This window comes from Triticum dicoccoides, chromosome 2A (genome assembly GCF_002162155.2).
Source record: "Triticum dicoccoides isolate Atlit2015 ecotype Zavitan chromosome 2A, WEW_v2.0, whole genome shotgun sequence".
Classification (NCBI taxonomy): domain Eukaryota; kingdom Viridiplantae; phylum Streptophyta; class Magnoliopsida; order Poales; family Poaceae; genus Triticum; species Triticum dicoccoides.
The window spans coordinates 465144982-465163400 of record NC_041382.1 but is presented as its reverse complement, the minus strand read 5'-3'; the positions used below and the strand labels follow the sequence as shown (position 1 = coordinate 465163400).

The window sequence follows — 18419 nt, the reverse complement described above, 5'->3', positions numbered from 1 at the left end:
CGCGATGTTTCAAAAACGTCTTTGGTGCCTCAACTCTAAACCGTTTAACTGAACTATCACGTAGTTATCAAAACGTGTATGTCAGATGTTCGCAACAACCACATACAACGTTCGAGGTTCAGCACACTGAGCGGTGCATTAAGGACATAAGCCTTCTATGAAGCAATCAGGACAATCCTCAGTTTACGGACCTAGTCCGCATAATTGCTACTATCAACTTTCAACTAATTTTTCTCTAGGAACATATCTAAACAGTAGAACTATAGCGTGAGCTACGACATAATTTGCAAAAACCTTTTGACTATGTTCAGGATAATTAAGTTCATCTTATGAACTCCCACTCAGATAGACATCCCTCTAGTCATCTAAGTGATTACATGATCCGAGTCAAACTAGGCCGTGTCCGATCATCACGTGAGACGGACTAGTCATCATCGGTGAACATCTTCATGTTGATCGTATCTTCTATACGACTCATGTTCGACCTTTCGGTCTCCGTGTTCCGAGGCCATGTCTGTACATGCTAGGCTCGTCAAGTTAACCCTAAGTGTTTCGCGTGTGTTCCGAGGCCATGTCTGTACATGCTAGGCTCGTCAACACCGTTGTATTTGAACGTCTGAATAAAACACCCGATCATCACGTGATGTTTTGAAACAGCGAACTGTCGCAACGGTGCACAGTTAGGGGAGAACACTTCTTGAAATTGTTGTAAGGGATCATATTATTTACTACCGTCGTTCTAAGCAAATAAGATGTATAAACATGATAAACATCACATGCAATCAAATAGTGACATGATATGGCCATCATCACTTTGCTCCTTTTGATCTCCATCTTCGGGGCTCCATGATCATCATCGTCACCGGCATGACACCATGATCTCCATCATCATGATCTCCATCATCGTGTCTTCATGAAGTTGCCTCGCCAACTATTACTTCTACTACTATGGCTAACGGTTAGCAATAAAGTAAAGTAATTACATGATGTTTAAGTTGACACGCAGGTCACAAATAAATAAAGACAACTCCTATGGCTCCTGCCGGTTGTCATACTCATCGACATGCAAGTCGTGATTCCTATTACAAGAACATGATCAATCTCATACATCACATATATCATTCATCACATCCTTTTTTTGGCCATATCACATCACATAGCATACCCTGCAAAAACAAGTTAGACGTCCTCTAATTGTTGTTTGCATGTTTTACGTGGCTGCTATGGGTTTCTAGCAAGAACGTTTCTTACCTACGCATGAACCACAACGTGATATGCCAATTGCTATTTACCCTTCATAAGGACCCTTTTCATCGAATCCGATCCGACTAAAGTGGGAGAGACAGACACCCGCCAGCCACCTTATGCAACTAGTGCATGTTTGTCAGTGGAACCGGTCTCACGTAAGCGTACGTGTAAGGTTGGTCCGGGCCGCTTCATCCCACGATGCCGCCGAATCAAGATAAGACTAGTAACGGCAAGCATATTGAACAATATCGACGCCCACAACTACTTTGTGTTCTACTCGTGCAAAGAATCTACGCAATAGACCTTGCTCATGATGCCACTGTTGGGGAACGTAGCAGAAATTCAAAATTTTCCTACGTGTCACCAAGATCTATCTATGGAGAGACTAGCAACGAGGGGAAGGAGAGTGCATCTACATACCCTTGTAGATCGCTAAGCGGAAGCGTTCAAGTGAACGGGGTTGATGGAGTCGTACTCGTCGTGATTCAGATCACCGATGATCCTAGTGCCGAACGGACGGCACCTCCGCGTTCAACACACGTACAGCTCGACGATGTCTCCCACGCCTTGATCCAGCAAGGAGAGAGGGAGAGGTTGAGGAAGACTCCATCCAGCAGCATCACAACGGCGTGGTGGTGATGGAGGAGCGTGGCAATCCTGCAGGGCTTCGCCAAGCACCTACGGGAGAGGAGGAGGTGTCACGGGAGGGAGGGAGGCGCCAAGGGCTCAGGTATGGATGCCCTCCCTCCCCTCCACTATATATAGGGGCAGGGGAGAGGGGGGAGGCGCAGCCTTGCCCCCTCCTCCAAGGAAGGGGTGCGGCTAAGAGGGGGGGAGGAGTCCATCCTCCCCAAGGCACCTCGGAGGTGCCTTCCCCCTTTAGGACTCTCCCCTTTTTCCTATATCTTGGTGCATGGGCCTCTAGGGGCTGGTGCCCTTGGCCCATGTAGGCCAAGGCGCACCCCCTACAGCCCATGTGGCCCCCCGGGGCAGGTGGCCCCACCCGGTGGGCCCCCGGGACCCTTCCGGTGGTCCCGGTACAATACCGATGACCCCGAAACTTGTCCCGATGGCCGAAACAGGACTTCCTATATATAAATCTTTACCTCCGGACCATTCCGGAACTCCTCGTGACGTCTGGGATCTCATCCGGGACTCCGAACAACATTCGGTAACCACATACAAACTTCCTTTATAACCCTAGCGTCATCGAACCTTAAGTGTGTAGACCCTACGGGTTCGTGAGACATGCAGACATGACCGAGATGTTCTCCGGTCAATAACCAACAGCGGGATCTGGATACCCATGTTGGCTCCCACATGTTCCACGATGATCTCATCGGATGAACCACGATGTCAAGGACTCAATCGATCCCGTATACAATCCCCTTTGTCTAGCGGTATGGTACTTGCCCGAGATTCGATCGTCGGTATACCGATACCTTGTTCAATCTCGTTACCGGCAAGTCTCTTTACTCGTTCCGTAACACATCATCCCGTGATCAACCCCTTGGTCACATTGTGCACATTATGATGATGTCCTACCGAGTGGGCCCAGAGATACCTCTCCGTTTACACGGAGTGACAAATCCCAATCTCGATTCGTGCCAACCCAACAGACACTTTCAGAGATACCCGTAGTGTACCTTTATAGCCACCCAGTTACGTTGTGACGTTTGGCACACCCAAAGCACTCCTACGATATCCGGGAGTTGCACAATCTCATGGTCTAAGGAAATGATCCTTGACATTAGAAAAGCTTTAGCATACGAACTACATGATCTTGTGCTAGGCTTAGGATTGGGTCTTGTCCATCACATCATTCTCCTAATGATGTGATCCCGTTATCAACGACATCCAATGTCCATGGTCAGGAAACCGTAACCATCTATTGGTTAACGAGCTAGTCAACTAGAGGCTTACTAGGGACATGGTGTTGTCTATGTATCCACACATGTATCTGAGTTTCCTATCAATACAATTCTAGCATGGATAATAAATGATTATCATGAACAAGGAAATATAATAATAATCAATTTATTATTGCCTCTAGGGCATATTTCCAACACACCGGAAAGAAGCAAACAGCATGGTAAACAACCATCACATAACATGGCATGCTGCACAACCAAGTATGATGCATGTCCGGTTTAATGAAGCATGGCATAGCAAAAGATCACAAGCAATCCTACAAATTAAGTGGAGCTCAATATGCAACTCCGTTGCATATTGACGGAACACCACATCCATTATTTAGTTCACTCTCGGTTAGGTACTCAACAATATTAAATGTTGGTTAACATGGCAAGAGGTGAGGCATAACAAAACTACACCATCTAAACAATTTAAATGAGGCCGGATATAACCAACAACAAATCCGGTAAATCCTCATATGAAATTACCAATTTGGTGCAACAACAATTTTAAACATTTAAATGTTATTATCATGATGCGAATGACATGTGCAAATTTTATGCAATTTTTATTAAAAGTTGACAAGAGCATTATGAAGCGTTTGTCACCATGGTGGAAAGAAAAGGGGTGCCATGACAACGATAACGAAAACAATGTCACGACAACGTTCCGGTTCCGGTAACTCGATTGAGATACCGATGCAAAGGAGAAGTGTGCGGATGCGTGCAAAAGATGGTGGGGCACTCCCGGATACTGGGTGTCCCATGAGTCGACGATGGTGACAAGGCAAAAGAGGGGCAACATGCACCAACAATTCGAGCACGGAGCAAGCACGAGCATCTCATACATCACACATGCATTCATTCACGGGCGGTCGTCTCGGGGTTATACCTTCGAAGCGTGTGTTAACGGAGGGGTTTGAGTTCGATGCGGTGTAGGGGAAGTAGACATTCTCGGGACGTCGAGGGAAGTAGTGGTTCATGTCCGTAAATGTTCGGGGTCACGACATGGAACTTGACGTCCACGGGGTCTTCGAGGGTCGACGGTACATGTTTCGAAGATGTTCGAGCCATCGGTAGCGGTACTTGGTGAATCCCGAAACGGTCTTGGAATCTTCGCGCTTAGGGGGGTACTTGGCGTTTCTGTGTGGTACTTGGCGAAATCCACATCGGATCTAGTAGAACAGTTTGAAACGGAACTTGGCCATCCGAAGGTGTACTTGGCGAACAACGTTCATCGTGGAAGTAGTGGTACTTAGGCGTTTCAGTCAGCACTCGTTCGGACATCCAAGGTCTTGTCGGTGGTGTACTTGGCCATCTCCGAGGCGGCCTTGACGCATCCGTTCATAGAGGTACTTGGCGGTTTCGTTCCGTCGGTCTTGCCGGTCTCGGTAACGTGGTTGTACAATAGCGTCATCGAACTTGTCGAACCCGAACTCTTCGGGGGGGCGTCGTGGTACTTGGCGAATCCGCGTAGTCATGCACGTTCCAACATCACACTTGGAGGGACACCGACGGCGTGGTACTTGGCGAATCCTGGACTGTCTTGGCGGTCTCCGGTGGAGGCGTTTGTTCCTTTGACCGAGGAAAAACAGTGGCGGCAGCAGGCATCGTAGGAGCTAATGGGCGGCTGCGTGTCTATAGGAGCAAAGCAGGGGTGCATGCGCGCGTGGAGAGGAGCATGGTGCAGGACCCGTGGGCGCTGGAGACGACATCGGTCATCGGACGATGAGGCGGCGTGAAGGAGCACAAGGAGGCGACCCCATGGACTTGGCGAGGCGGCGGGGAACTGAGTCGGTCCGTCCGGAGTTGAGGCAGAGGAGGTCGCGGGAAGCTGCTCCACAACAGGAGGTGGGGTCGGCCGGGGCTGTGAAGCAGCCAAGGCGGGGACGAACTCTCGGTTCCCATGGCAGGGGCGGAGGCGCCGCGCTCCGGGTCGCCGAAGTCCAGCAGGGCCGCGGCGGCGGCCTCCGGCGAGGGAGCCGAACGGAGGCGGGGCGAGGCGCAGGTGGGACTCGCGCGTGGCAGCCATGGGCGTCGAGAGCGAGGAGCTCTCGCTCCTTCCTGCGAGCATGACGGCGCTGGAAAGACGGGCGCGTGGTGCTGGGATGGGGGCGCTGGTTGAGACGGGCGGTGGCGCACAGGGAAGATGGGGATCGTAGAGAGGAGAGGAGGGCGCTGGTCCTGGAAGAAAGAGGTTGCGAGGGAGAGTTGGGGGATCGGGCTACGTGCGTGTGGCGCTGCTGGCGGCGGAAGGGGAACGAGGAGGAGGGGTGCGCTGGCTAGGGTTGGGAGGGCGGCTGGGCCAATGGGCTGGCCTAGCTAGGAGGCCCAAGTGACCAGTTGGGCTCTGCTCTCTCTCTCTCTCTCTCTCTCTCTCTATATATATATATATATATATATATATATATATATATATATATATATATCCTTTAACAAAAAGCATAGAGAGGAGAAAAAAGAAAGAGGGGGGAAGTTAGAGAAATAATTTGGGCATGCAGTTAAATCTCCCGGACTCATAAAAATGAGTTCGTTCCGAGAAAATGCATTTGGCACCGCTTGAAAGGATTGCATTCAAACACATTTGAATGTGATTCAAATAAGTTTGAATTAGAAAAACATTTTTGGAGAGTCCAAAAATGTTCGGAATTTTTGTGGAGATCGGGAAAGCGACGAAAGAAGATATGGGCAAAGTTTGAGGACCAAACTTGAAGCGGGAAAAAGGCATGTGATTATTTGCAAGTGTGTCATGGTGAATTCCAAAAATGGAATATTTTACAATATCTCCCTAAATATCGGGAGAGTATGTTTTAAAGAGAAACCACCATATGAGTTCCCTCAATTTAAACGGATCAAAGATCCATACGGTTTATTTTGTTGAGTTGCAAAAATTAATGATATGATGGCATGATGACATGATGCAATGCAAAAATAAAAGGAGCAAGCAAAAATGAAACACACAGAGAAACCCGGAACCTATGGAAGTCTTCTCGAGCATCGGTCTTGGGGCGTCACATAGACGGAGTCTGCGATGTTCTCTGCCTCGTTGCCGACGGGATGGCGCCTCAGTGGAGCCGGCGAAGTCCTCCGCCACTGTTGGGCCATGCCACATGTCACCGTTTCATTGATGTGTATCGTCCGTTTGATGGGCGACACTTGTCGCAACGCAGAGCTGATGCATGGTTCTGTTGGCGAATGAGAAATTGACACGTGGAAAATCCTCAATGGCCGGGCCTGTTAACGGGCATCGGATCCAAAACCCGCACCTGATAGCTTAACGGTGACCCATTTACGTTGGCTGCCATGTGTCGATTGTCCTTGACGAAAACACTTCCATGACGCATTCTGTGATGATAAATAGATTATTGTCATGGAACACTTCCGCGACAACATAGGATGACTATCTTGATTTTGTCATAAAATTATCACGTATGTACTGACAGAAAACGTGACCTACTGTGACAAATGCATATCATCATTGCTGTGTTTTTTTTGTAGTGCCTGATGGCGGAGGAGGAAGTGGAGTAAGGAGAAACCCTAAGGCGACGGTTGGGGTTTATATGGAGGAGGGGCATGCAGAGGGCAGGGAAACATGGCCCCATGGTGGTCATGTGCACATGTATCCAATGCGTCCTCCTCTTTTTACCGAGGTAGACGCCAACCGAAGTAGTTCACCGCATGTGGGCTAGGTCGCACAGTAAAAACAGTAAGGGGTAAGTGGGTTGCCTCTTTTCTCTATGTTCTTTTCTATTTGCTTTCCTTTTTCCATTTAAGTAGATAGAAAATGGAAAAAAGAAAAGAGACGGTTAGAAGTTGAATTTCTCCATGGGACTAATTTCCTTGTACTCCAAGATTTATAGTTGGGTCACAAAAATTGGCTCCACAAATATTGAAAAGTTTGGATTTCAAACTTGTCAATATTTAATTCAGATGAATTTGAACTATAGGCCGGAGTTGAAAGGGTCCAAAAATTATGAGATTTTATGTGAAGGCTAGGAATTTGATAAGAAGATCATGTGCAAAGTTATAGATCAGATGGAAATATTTGTGTTTAAAAAGATTCAAATCCTTTGCAAATGGATTTGAAGTGGAGCCAAGATATGAGATAGTTCGAGGCCTTGAAAAATAAAATTGAAATAACTGATATTTTTAAGATGCCACATATTTGTTAACATTTTAAAGACATGGACGAATGCATGAAGTGCACAACTATTTATTAAATAAAAACAACAATAACAATATTTGGTTTATTACATTTGGGATGTTACACATACCACTAACTTCTTTATTGACCCAACCAGCACCGACGCCTCTTCCACCATGGCCACGTCATCAAACTTAACTCGACCATCCCTTCTTCCAAAATCGTTGCCTCAACCACATAAACCAAAGTTTTCTCCTCGACCACTGCCACCAAAAAGAATTCGCCCATGCCACTTTCCTGTTGTACCTTCTGGGCCACGTTCATATCCTCATTTGTACGTTCCCAGGTGCCACACTTGCAACACATGATGCGCAAAAACTTCAAAATATTATCATATTGTAGTAGGTAAAATTCTCTATTTTTCTTCATCGTTACAACTCGGCCACATTCAAATGCACTATAACTCGCACAAAATTCCCAAATGCATTGTAACTCCATCTCAATTTTGTCAACAATGTTAATCCTGGTCACTAAGATATTTACTAGGGAGCCTTGCATGTATCCATTCGGGAGGCAATGGATCTACGCCCACACCGTGAGATAGTTGAGCACAATCGATGTAGCTGAGAAAGGCCATCATAAGGCTTGACCATCACTCGGAAATTGCGTAAATAACCATTGTCCTCCACCCGTGACCTTCATCCTTTCACCAAAACAGAAGCATTGAGTAGTAAAAAGATTATGTTGCACCGCCCTTATCATGTTATCCTTTACTGGGCTCCAAACAGTGCTCATATTGGCAATGAAGGCTTGATATGTGAATTGATTTTGCATATGAATTTTTGCTACCGTCATCCACTTCATCTCCTCTCGCATGACGTTGATTTCATCCTCAAAGGCCACATTATGGAACTCACTTTCCCCCAAACCCATATGCTCTAGCAAATAGATTATCACATCCTCCTCGCCCTTTTCAGATCCTCCACTTCTCCGCTTTGTAGACGAGCTAGACATTGATGTTGTCTTCTCACTTCTCCAAAATCCCTAGATGAGAAAACCGTGGTTTGTACTTTGCCCTAATCCGTCGCCAAAGCTAGACAAACTCGCAAGCCCCCCACCCCCTTTATCAGCTCGAGCGACGGGGTTAGGGAAGAAGAGATCTAGTTGACGGTGAACTCACAGTGGAATTAGATTCTGCGGAGAGAAGAGAAATACTAAATGAAAAAACTTAGGACCTCACATTTTACATTTTTTTTGACAGTGGACCTCACATTTTACATAGTTTTCATGCATATAATAATTTTCAAGAACTACCGAACGAATCACAACAGAGCGACGCAAGTACACAATGTAGGCTCCACCTTTTTGTGGAGTTGGGGCTGGTCAAAATCTAATTAAAATCCTAGTCTGACACATTACACCGGTGTGGCGTGCGTGAGATCAGATCACCATCGCATCGCATCGCATCGCGGCAACCGAAAGCACGTCCGCGTCCAGCCGTAGCGGCCGGCTGGATCAGTGTTACTGGCCGAAGCCGAAACCCCAAATGGGCAAAAACCAGTGGGGAGAACACACGCACTCCCGCTCCGTCCCATCGCGGCCGTCGAATCTCCCACGCAACGGCCGCGGGCTCGCCCCCGCGCCTGCAGCCCTGGCCTCACCCCACTCGACCCTCCACCACTCTCCCATTCCCGTATAACCCCCCGCAGCCGCCGCCGCTCCTCCCCCTCTCTTCCTCCCTTGGCCAAATTTTGCGGGAAACGCGACGCCACCCGGAGAAACCCTCCTCCCGCACCTCGCCTCCCCCCTGCCAAAACCCTCGCCCCTCCTCCTCCTCCTACGATGGCCGCGCCGACGCCTCCGCCCGCCGCCGCTCCCGCCCCCGCCCCCGCCGCGGCGCCAGGACCGACGCCGCCGGCGCAAGTGGTAAGCTGGCGACTCTCCCTGCCTCCCGATCCGTCCGTTGCCGAGCTGACTCGATCTGCCCTGACCCGATTCGTGTACGGTCTTCGTCTTCCAGGTGGGCAACGCCTTCGTGCAGCAGTACTACAACATCCTCCACCAGTCCCCGGAGCTCGTCTTCCGCTTCTACCAGGAGGCCAGCCGCATCGGCCGCCCCGCCACCACCGGCGCCGACATGGACACCGTCACCACCATGGAGGTACCGCTCACTCCCCGTCCGTTGTTCCCTCGGTTCAGATCTGGGCATCTGGTGGCCTTAGAATGTTGGTAGACTTTCTCAGCGGTTCTGAATGGTTTCTTCTTGCAGGCGATTAACGAGAAGATCATGTCCATGGACATCGCGCGGGCGGAGATCAGGGGGGTGGACGCGCAGGAGTCGCTATGTGGCGGTGTGACCGTGCTCGTCACGGGCCACCTCACAGGGAAGGACGACGTCTGCCGCGAGTTCGCGCAGTCCTTCTTCCTTGCGCCGCAGGAGAAGGGTTACTTCGTGCTCAACGACATACTACGTTATGTCGGGCAGGGTGAGGCCGACCCGTCATTGCCGCCACCTCAGCAGCAGCCGCCGGCACCGGAGTTGGATGCAGTGGTTGCCCCTGCTGCCGCCCTGGCAAATGGTACTGTTGCCCTTGTGGAGAGTGTGCCGCGCGAGCAGGGTGCGTTGTGTGTAACATCTTGATCTATATTTTTATTTACTTGTGAACCACGTGATCCTTTGTTAAATTGCACATTGTCCTGTTTGTAGAGGCTTCGCCGCAGCCAGAGCCGGATCTCTCTGAGTCTGTTCCTCATACCAACGAGGATGAGGATCCCAAGGAGGAGGTTTACAACCCACCGAATGACGTGGAAGTGCCTGTTGTGGAGGAAACACCGGTTCCTGAGGTCATAGATGAAGTGCCAAATAATGTAGCAGCCTCCATACCGGTTTCGGCTCCCCCTGTACCACATGAGGAGGCCCCTAAGAAGTCGTACGCTTCAATTGTAGGTTTTGGATAACTGTTATTTTTCATCTAAATCATCTATTTCTGACATTTAAATTGTGTATATTACTATATTTCTTAGTCTCTAAATCTGAGCATAAATGAAAAGATATAACTGTCAGTCCTTTACAGGTTCTGCATATATTGAAATCTTGCGTGAAGATGTTTAATCAGTAATTAAATTTTTATGGGGTTTTAATGCTTTATTAAAATCTGGAGAGTAAATGTTTACATGAAGCTTCTATGGTCTCACTTTTAAGGTTATTGTTGTTGCTTAACTGATTCTGGAATGAAAATACTACAGAGCACAATAAATATTAGTGAGCTTTCTTACTTTTATCTTTTGCCGGGGAATATGAATGGAAATACATGTTATATGTACATCACTGTTGTCTATCTAGTGCCTTTGGTTGAGGAATTGTTTGAAGCTTGTTGATGTTGCGGATGATATGTACGTTCGCTTATGAATTCACCTTTTGAGATTCTCATTACCTTTGCATTATTGTTTTGCTCCAGGTCAAAGTCATGAAAGCAGTTCTGCCACCAAATTCCGCAGTTCCTTACAGGCCTGCACCACCAAAACCGGAGAAGCAAGCTCCTGCTCCTGCCCTGTCTGTGGCTGTTGATCCTCCAACTTTCAGTCCTAATCCTGAGAGCAGCAACATTCAAGACCCAGAAGGTATTATCTAAATCCAATATTGCATTGAAAACCTTCTTAGTACACTAGCATCTGACAGAAATACTTGACAATATTTTTTGAAGTTGATGCGCTTGCGGTGTATGTCAAAAATCTGCCCTTACATGCCACACCTAGCCAATTAGAAGAGGAGTTCAAAAGATTTGGTACTATTAAACATGATGGTATCCAAGTTAGAAGCCACAAGGTGCATTTTCTTCTCTCAACATGATGATGAGTTTTTCTTTTTCAGTAAAATAACTTGTAATATCTTCTCTTGTATTATCAATTGAAAACACAGATTCAAGGGTTCTGCTATGGCTTCATAGAGTTTGAGGATGCCAGCTCAGTTCAAAGTGCACTAGCGGTAATTTCAGTCTACCTACTAAATCATCAGCTTGCTCTCTGTTATTGCAGGACACTTTCCAATTTTTATTCTAGTTACATAATCTGTGTGTAGTTAATGGGAATGCCTGTAGTGAGTTTGTTTTGGATGATGTAGATCAGTAGATGTGTGTTTAACCATACAAGCATGAGCATAGCAGTCTTTTACTTCTCTTTTTTTCCTTCTACATGCCTGTTGCCTTGAAACTCTTTTTTAAACTTCGTCTTACCTAAACTACTAAAAACAAAGCAAGTTCATTGTGTTTATGTACTTGATTGTTGCTGCCTTTGATTTCTGGTCCAAATGATCATGGAAAATGGAGAGCAGCAGGAAGTATATTAGATTGGTGTTGCCTTTGATTTCCCGCCAGGGAAGGATGGATGTATGGAGTTATTGAAGAGTGGATAAAGTTTGTATCACCTACTCGTAATATAGACATGCTAGCAGGAATGATGGATGTATACATAGTTAAAAAAGTAGTGCTACAACTTAGTTTGAGAATGTGTGAGTTGGAGATTTTCAAACCCTGTTCTCAATCCCCTAACACATGCATGAGTTGTTCGCTATCTGACTATCTGTAGAGAATGTTATTCCATGCTCTTTGGTGTTCAATTTACAAGGTTCTTGAGGAATGTATCTTGTTTTCTTTTGTTCGATAATTATTTCTAGTCATATGCTACTATGTGACTTGACATTTAATTGTTGCTTCCACTTGTTCTCGCACTCTCTTAATCCTAGATCTTGTTTGGTTTGTAGTTTTGATGACTTGAGTCTGTTACATATGTTTGTTCAGTTGGGCTATAAACGGATACCATGTAATTGGATAACACCTCTATTTACGTGTGATTACACCCACCTCATTCTGAAACAGAAAATGCTGCATCGCTCGTCTCTCGTCCTGCACCCCAATCCCCTTTCCCCTCCGTCACATATCCCACTCACCGCATCCCTTACACCTGGATCTCTTCCTCTGTCCTCTTTTCCGCCAAGCAGCAGCGACATCGTCGCTCCATATGAGAAGCACTAACATGGAAAGAGCAGTGTCGACCGCTGATATTCGTTACTGTGAGGACGCCTGCATGAACTTGAATGGCTATGAACGAACTGGGTTGTGCCATGGTGGTGGGAGGAGGCCATGGAGCTGGCATTGCTGTAGATGCGGTGGATCAGCCGAGGGTGCAGGTTTTTGGTTGCTTCGATTCCGTTCTTCTGTGCTGCTGGCTTGGTCATTTTTTGTTATTTGTGAGATTGATGCTGGATCAATCGGACTTCTTTTATTGATTGGGTTGGTTAAATCAATGCCAGATCTATTTTCTTCTTCTTTTGTTGCATCTTACCCAACAGAGCATACCAGAGACAAGATAAGAATTGATTATGTTACAGTCCGTGGCTGAAGCCAAACAAGTTTCCTATTTTGGTAATGCCGTTTACATTGCCGGAGTAATCCGATTCCAATTAAGTTTACACTGCTTATTTTGGACCACACATGTTCCTGGATTGTTAGTTGTGCTTCTGATTTTATTTTCTTCTCTTAAAGAATCAACTTCCATGACTGCCCATATCAATTTCATAAGCTCCATACTTGCTTTTTTATTTTATCTGATTAACTCTTATTCTGAAGGCTTCTCCTGTGACGATTGATGACCGACCATGCCACGTCGAAGAAAAAAGAACTCCTGGTTCACGTGGTATGTTTCTGAAAGTTCAAACTCAACCCTGACTGTAAGAATGTACAAGGTTTTGGTCTTTCGGGAGAAATTCCATATATATATATATATATATATATATATCTGTTGTGATGTAGGATATGCTTGAAGTTTCAATGTTTGACATGTGTATATATATATCTACTCCCTCCGTTCCTAAATATAAGTCTTTGTAGAGATTCCACTATGAACCACATACGGATGTATATAGATGCATTTTAGAGTGTAGATTCACTCATTTTGCTCCGTATGTGGTCCATAGTGGAATCTTTCCAAAGACTTATATTTAGGAACGGAGGGAGTATATATTTGGCTCACATGTATTATTATTAGCACTTCCATTTTTCCAGTTTGAATTAAATATTATTCCAGCCCACTGCTTGCCACTTTGCATTTTGGTATTCTGCATATTTTTGTGTGCATTGTGAACAAATTACAATTTCTGAGATGAACATGAAGCACATATATCTAATTGCTGAATTATTATTAGATGAACATGAAGCACATATTTTTGTGTTCATCTCACATGTATTATTATTAGCACTTCCATTTTTCCAGTTTGAATTAAATATTATTCCAGCCCACTGCTTGCCACTTTGCATTTTGGTATTCTGCATATTTTTGTGTGCATTGTGAACAAATTACAATTTCTGAGATGAACATGAAGCACATATATCTAATTGCTGAATTATTTTGATGCACATGTGGCTAAAACCTAAACTGAAGCACCCACCCTTGCTTGTACATAATCTACTTTTATTTGAAATATGACAAACTACATTTTCTGTATTGCTTGAAAAACTAATGACGGGTGTCTGCCATTTTTCTTCAGTTGATTGATACATGTGCTATTTTCTTCTGGCTTCAGGTAGTAGCAGGGGAAGGTTTCCACCGGGTAGAGGTGGTAATTTCCGAGGTGAAGGCATGAGAGGCCGTGGTAGTTACCCTGGAGGGAGAGGCTATGGAAGGGGCGAGTACAACAACTATCGATCTGATTTTGGAGGCAGAGGCGGTGGTAGAGGCGGCTCAGGTCGTGGAGGTGATGTTGGCTACCAGCGGGTTGATCACTCTGGCACCGGTGGGCGTGGTGGTGCCCGGGCAGCTGCAAAGTGAGTTTGGTAGCTATGCGTTGGTAGAAGTTTGCTATTTCATTGTCGTTGAACGTACTAAGATTCACAAAAATGGTGTGTCGTGAGCTGGGTTCATGTGCGGTCGTTGTCAGCGTATTCAGGTCATAAATTGATGGTCTCCTTGTTTTGTGGCAAGGAAAGCAATGGTGATATTGGTTACTAATTGTAGAATATTACAATCTATTCAGATGCAGTCCTAGTAAGTTTTGGCATTCTTTTGAGCTGATGCGTTGTTGGATTTTCTTTACATATTATGTTAAGATTCGAACATCAGTATTTTTTAGCACGGCAAATTATGTTGTTGTGTGGATGGCAATTTTTTAAAGCAAGCATGGCACGCAATGCTTGCTTTAAAAAATTGTCATCCCACGACATAACTTGATAAAAAAGTTTGATTTGCCACAATCTAAAATCTGATGTCATATTTTTAGCCTTTTTGATTATTTATAAACTAGGTCACCTGATTCGCACAAGACGGAGTACAGTAGTTTACTCCGTATCCTCACGAGCTTGATTTGCTGTGCAAGTCAACTTCAGTTTTTATTAACTGGTTGGGTAATTGTTTAGAGTTGCTCAAAATTAGTACACCAAACCTCTTTTTATGGGAATGACTAAAAGGCATCACAGTCCCTGTGCGTTAGAATTGAACTTCCTAATTTGGTCTGCTATATTCAAGAGACGCCCTACGCCCCTACTGTTCTGCTTTGGGCTCTCAGTATGTGATTTGTTCTTCTGCAGAGGTTAATGGTTCTTTGTTTGGATCGAGAAAAACTGAAGGTGATTCTGAATTCTGGCCAACAGATGACCACTGCAGCACTTTGTGGTGGTTGCACAAAGCATCAGCAAAGAGCGAACTGTATTTTTGACAGCACAATGCTATTGTTTACCGATAGCCATACAGTTTTTTGCAACTCATAGTTCTCAATACCCTTTTAATAATATACTGTAAGATATAATATAATATAAACTGAATAAACGAACCATCACCCAATAAACAAACGCACAAGTGACTAGTCTGTATGATTACATCTAAGTATTCACGTCCACCGTCTGTATGCAAGTCCTTAATACTAGGAAGCATTGACGACGATCAGCTCTCCATCTCAACGACAATCTTACCAGTGGCATGGCCATCGATACTGCTCTGCCACGCCTTGTCTGCCTCGCTCAACGGGAACTTCGAGTCGACCACCGTCTTCAGCTTGCCTTCCTTGAGCAACCCAACCAATAACTCCAGGTCCGCCTTGTTGGGCGACAGGAGCAGGGGCACCAGGCGCTTCTTGGAAAATGTCATCCTGTGCAGCGCAGATGTGAGGATGGCCGAGAAGTTGGGGGTGATATCGATCACTCGCCCGGCATCACTGAGCAATGGCTGGAAAGACGACCAGCTGACACCGACGGTGCAGTGAACCACGCCGTCGTACTTCCTGCCGGAGGGACTCTGCAGGCTCGCCCCCTCTGGGGTCCCGTAGTCCATCACCTCGTCTGCGCCCAAGCTCTTCACAAGATCCATGTTGCGTGCGCCGCAGGTGGCGGTAACATGAAGGTTCGCTAGCTTTGCAAGCTGCACCGCGTACAGGCCTACGCCGCCAGAGGCAGCGGTGACCAACACGTTTAATGGCTTGCCGGTGCCGTCAAACTTGGCACCAATGGACCTTAGTGCCTGGAGCGCAGTGCCTGCAGCAATGGGAAGCCCAGCACCCTCAGCTGCAGAAACCTCAGCTGGCCTTTTGACGGTCAGGTTTGCGGATGCTACAGCATACTCTGCCAGTCCACCTCCGTTCTGTAACAGCAAAGACATTGTCACATTAACGAGCTTACAGCAATATTGTTTCTTTTAAAGAAGCGGATTTGTTCTGAAATCATCTTCTTTCTAAGTATGAAGATGACAAACATGGAAATATGTTGTCATGAGTGAAGTTCACTCACAAAAGAGTTCAACATGGCGACGACTTGATCACCCGCTGTGAGACCTTTCACTCCAGGACCAACATCAACAACTACTCCTGCAACATCAGTCACTGCAAGAAAAGGAGCAGTAGAGAAGAGATGCATCTATCAGCAAGTTGTTTCATGAATTGACCAACACACACAGACACACACACATATATGCTATCTTTATCATAAGCTGATTATCAGATAAGAGACATCCTGGATAGTTGTTAAAGGTGAAGAACAAAATAACATAGCAAGACTGACATGATCAAATAACGTTCTCATAACTACGCTTGGTGCTATTTTGCTCTCTATACATAGGAAGCCTCCAAACAGAATCCATGGTTGATAGAAAATGGCTAGCATCCATGCAGTGGCACTATGAATGAGGATAGTTACCTGGGATAAAAGGCAGTCTACGAGGCAGCAGAGGCCTCAAGTCCCCTTTCTGTATCTTCCAGTCAACTGGGTTGATGGTTGCAGCTTGCAGTTTCAGCAGGACCTCATTCTTCTTTGCAGAAGGGACGGGGACTTCTACATGCTGCATTAGAGAGATGTCAGAATCACAGGTTTATAGGTTCTACTGGTTCATCTTCATGGAAGAAGGAAATATTATGTTTACTGTTCTCCTTTGTTTTTTTTAAAACAAACTAATTTGATTTGTTTGTTAATTAATTAAGCAGTATAAGCATCAAGCTGTCAGGCAGATCTCTAGTCTAAAATAGGGTTCTTGTGAAAAGAATCCCCTGTCGACCGATTGACTCACAATCAGAGCTCACACAACTGACTTGGTCATCTCAATCATCTCCGGTGCTTTTCCAATCATCTAACACCAGACATGTGCAACTTTCAAATAATAAATTTCCGACTGACTCGTCATCGGAATATGTTTGGGATCCAGGGGTGCTGACTCATGGGTCACAATACAAAAACATTGTGCAGTGCTTTTCCGAGCATCCCACAGCAGGTATGTGCGACCTATTTAACTAATTCCACTGTAACACATCTTAACCACTCCTAAAGCCAAGTAGACACGAGAAAGAGAGAATATATCAATCTAGCTAGTGTAACACATCACCACCATAGAAACCACTAAAATACTCAATAGCCCATCACAAATTATACAGCAAAAGCCGCTAGAGCAAAGTTCTATTACTTGAGTAAGCAAGCTAGCTTCTTGACTACTTGTCTTGCCATGAAAAACAATTCAAAAGAAAGGATTCAGGTGAACTGACTGCGATCTCCACCACCAAGGGGTTCCCTGGAAAAAACTAACATATATACTCTAATACTTTGTACTAACTGTAGTCAATTAGCCAGTGAATCGGCCAAATCATCCTTAGCACCAACCGTACCAATCTCGCGCGCCGACCAGAACACAAAGCATACTAAAAAGCTTCGACCCGCTACCGCGAATAGTAACTCTTTACCTTGAGGCCGGCGGCGCCTCCGCCGCAGGCGTCGTACTGCACGGCCCGCATCGTCGCCGGCGTCGTGGTTGGGGTGGCCATGGGATGGGGGAAACAAGAGAGCGCACGGAGGGGAAGGAGCCTCGTGAGTATCGTGGGGGCGGCTGTTTGCGTGTGCTTAGCCGATGCGTGGCCGGAGATGCTCAGGGGTTGGGTTGGTTGGCTCTCTGGTTCTTGGGGTACACGTCCTGTGTCTCTCTGGGGCCTGGGCTGAGATCTATATACGCACGCCGACGCGAGGAATCCTGGGTTATGACGCGTGGGCCCACCCCGTCGGCGAGTGTGGGCCGCAATATCGGGGTTGGTTCTAGAAGGCCCGCTGATGTGTGTGCGGCGGGGGCGCGGGACACACGGCGATCGTGACTGGGCTGACACGGTTCATAGCGCCGTAGCCGACGATGTTGGCTCGTTTGGTCCCGCACGGAGCGTTCCCGCGCCCGGCCGCGTGACGCCACCGCCGACGATGGTCGCCTCGCCTGGCCTGTGCGAAGGCCGCATGCGTCTTGTCTGGTGCCAGGCTGCGCACCTCCACGGCGTGGGAACGCGGTCTTTGCGTGCCTGATCGTGTATATGTCGGCAAATTCGGAACGGCCCTCCAGCCCAGGTACTTCCGCCATCTGCACCAGCCAACCTTCCACGGGGGACATGCGCAAGCTTCTGTATTTTGCTTAAACATGCTCGTGCGTTGCAATAAAGAGAGAAAAATATATACTAGATTGCTCAATTTTTAAAGAGTGTCTGATTAAACGATCATTGATTCTACTTCAAATGTTTCAATCAAGGACAACGCTAACGTCCATACGTGCGATGGGAGTCAAACCCGTCCACACGTCCTATAACACACAGACTGCGCCATGTCACCGCATGCATG

At 46.5% G+C, this 18419-nt stretch overlaps 2 protein-coding genes across 3 annotated transcripts; one reads left to right on the top strand and one right to left on the bottom strand.

The window, feature by feature from the left end:
- Nucleotides 1-9006: 9006 nt before the first annotated feature.
- On the top strand, nucleotides 9007-14365 carry LOC119354913 (nuclear transport factor 2-like). 2 transcript variants are annotated; one of them, XM_037621679.1, is made up of 9 exons: nucleotides 9007-9231; nucleotides 9326-9466; nucleotides 9575-9884; nucleotides 10013-10248; nucleotides 10764-10926; nucleotides 11010-11131; nucleotides 11225-11290; nucleotides 12930-12996; nucleotides 13883-14365. In XM_037621679.1, exons 1-9 carry the CDS (start codon nucleotides 9148-9150, stop codon nucleotides 14125-14127), a joined length of 1434 nt encoding a protein of 477 aa, XP_037477576.1. In that variant the 5' UTR covers nucleotides 9007-9147; the 3' UTR covers nucleotides 14128-14365. The 2 variants fall into 2 exon arrangements, with proteins under 2 accessions (XP_037477576.1, XP_037477575.1); XM_037621678.1 differs by having other exon boundaries at nucleotides 9009-9231; nucleotides 9575-9923.
- A 618-nt stretch (nucleotides 14366-14983) lies between these two features.
- On the bottom strand, nucleotides 14984-17746 carry LOC119354911 (chloroplast envelope quinone oxidoreductase homolog). Its single transcript, XM_037621677.1, has 4 exons — nucleotides 17510-17746; nucleotides 16479-16620; nucleotides 16074-16165; nucleotides 14984-15927 (listed from the first exon to the last, which is right to left on the bottom strand). The coding sequence occupies exons 1-4, from the start codon at nucleotides 17588-17590 to the stop codon at nucleotides 15235-15237; spliced, it is 1008 nt and encodes a 335-aa protein (XP_037477574.1). The 5' UTR covers nucleotides 17591-17746; the 3' UTR covers nucleotides 14984-15234.
- Between the last annotated feature and the right edge of the window lie 673 nt (nucleotides 17747-18419).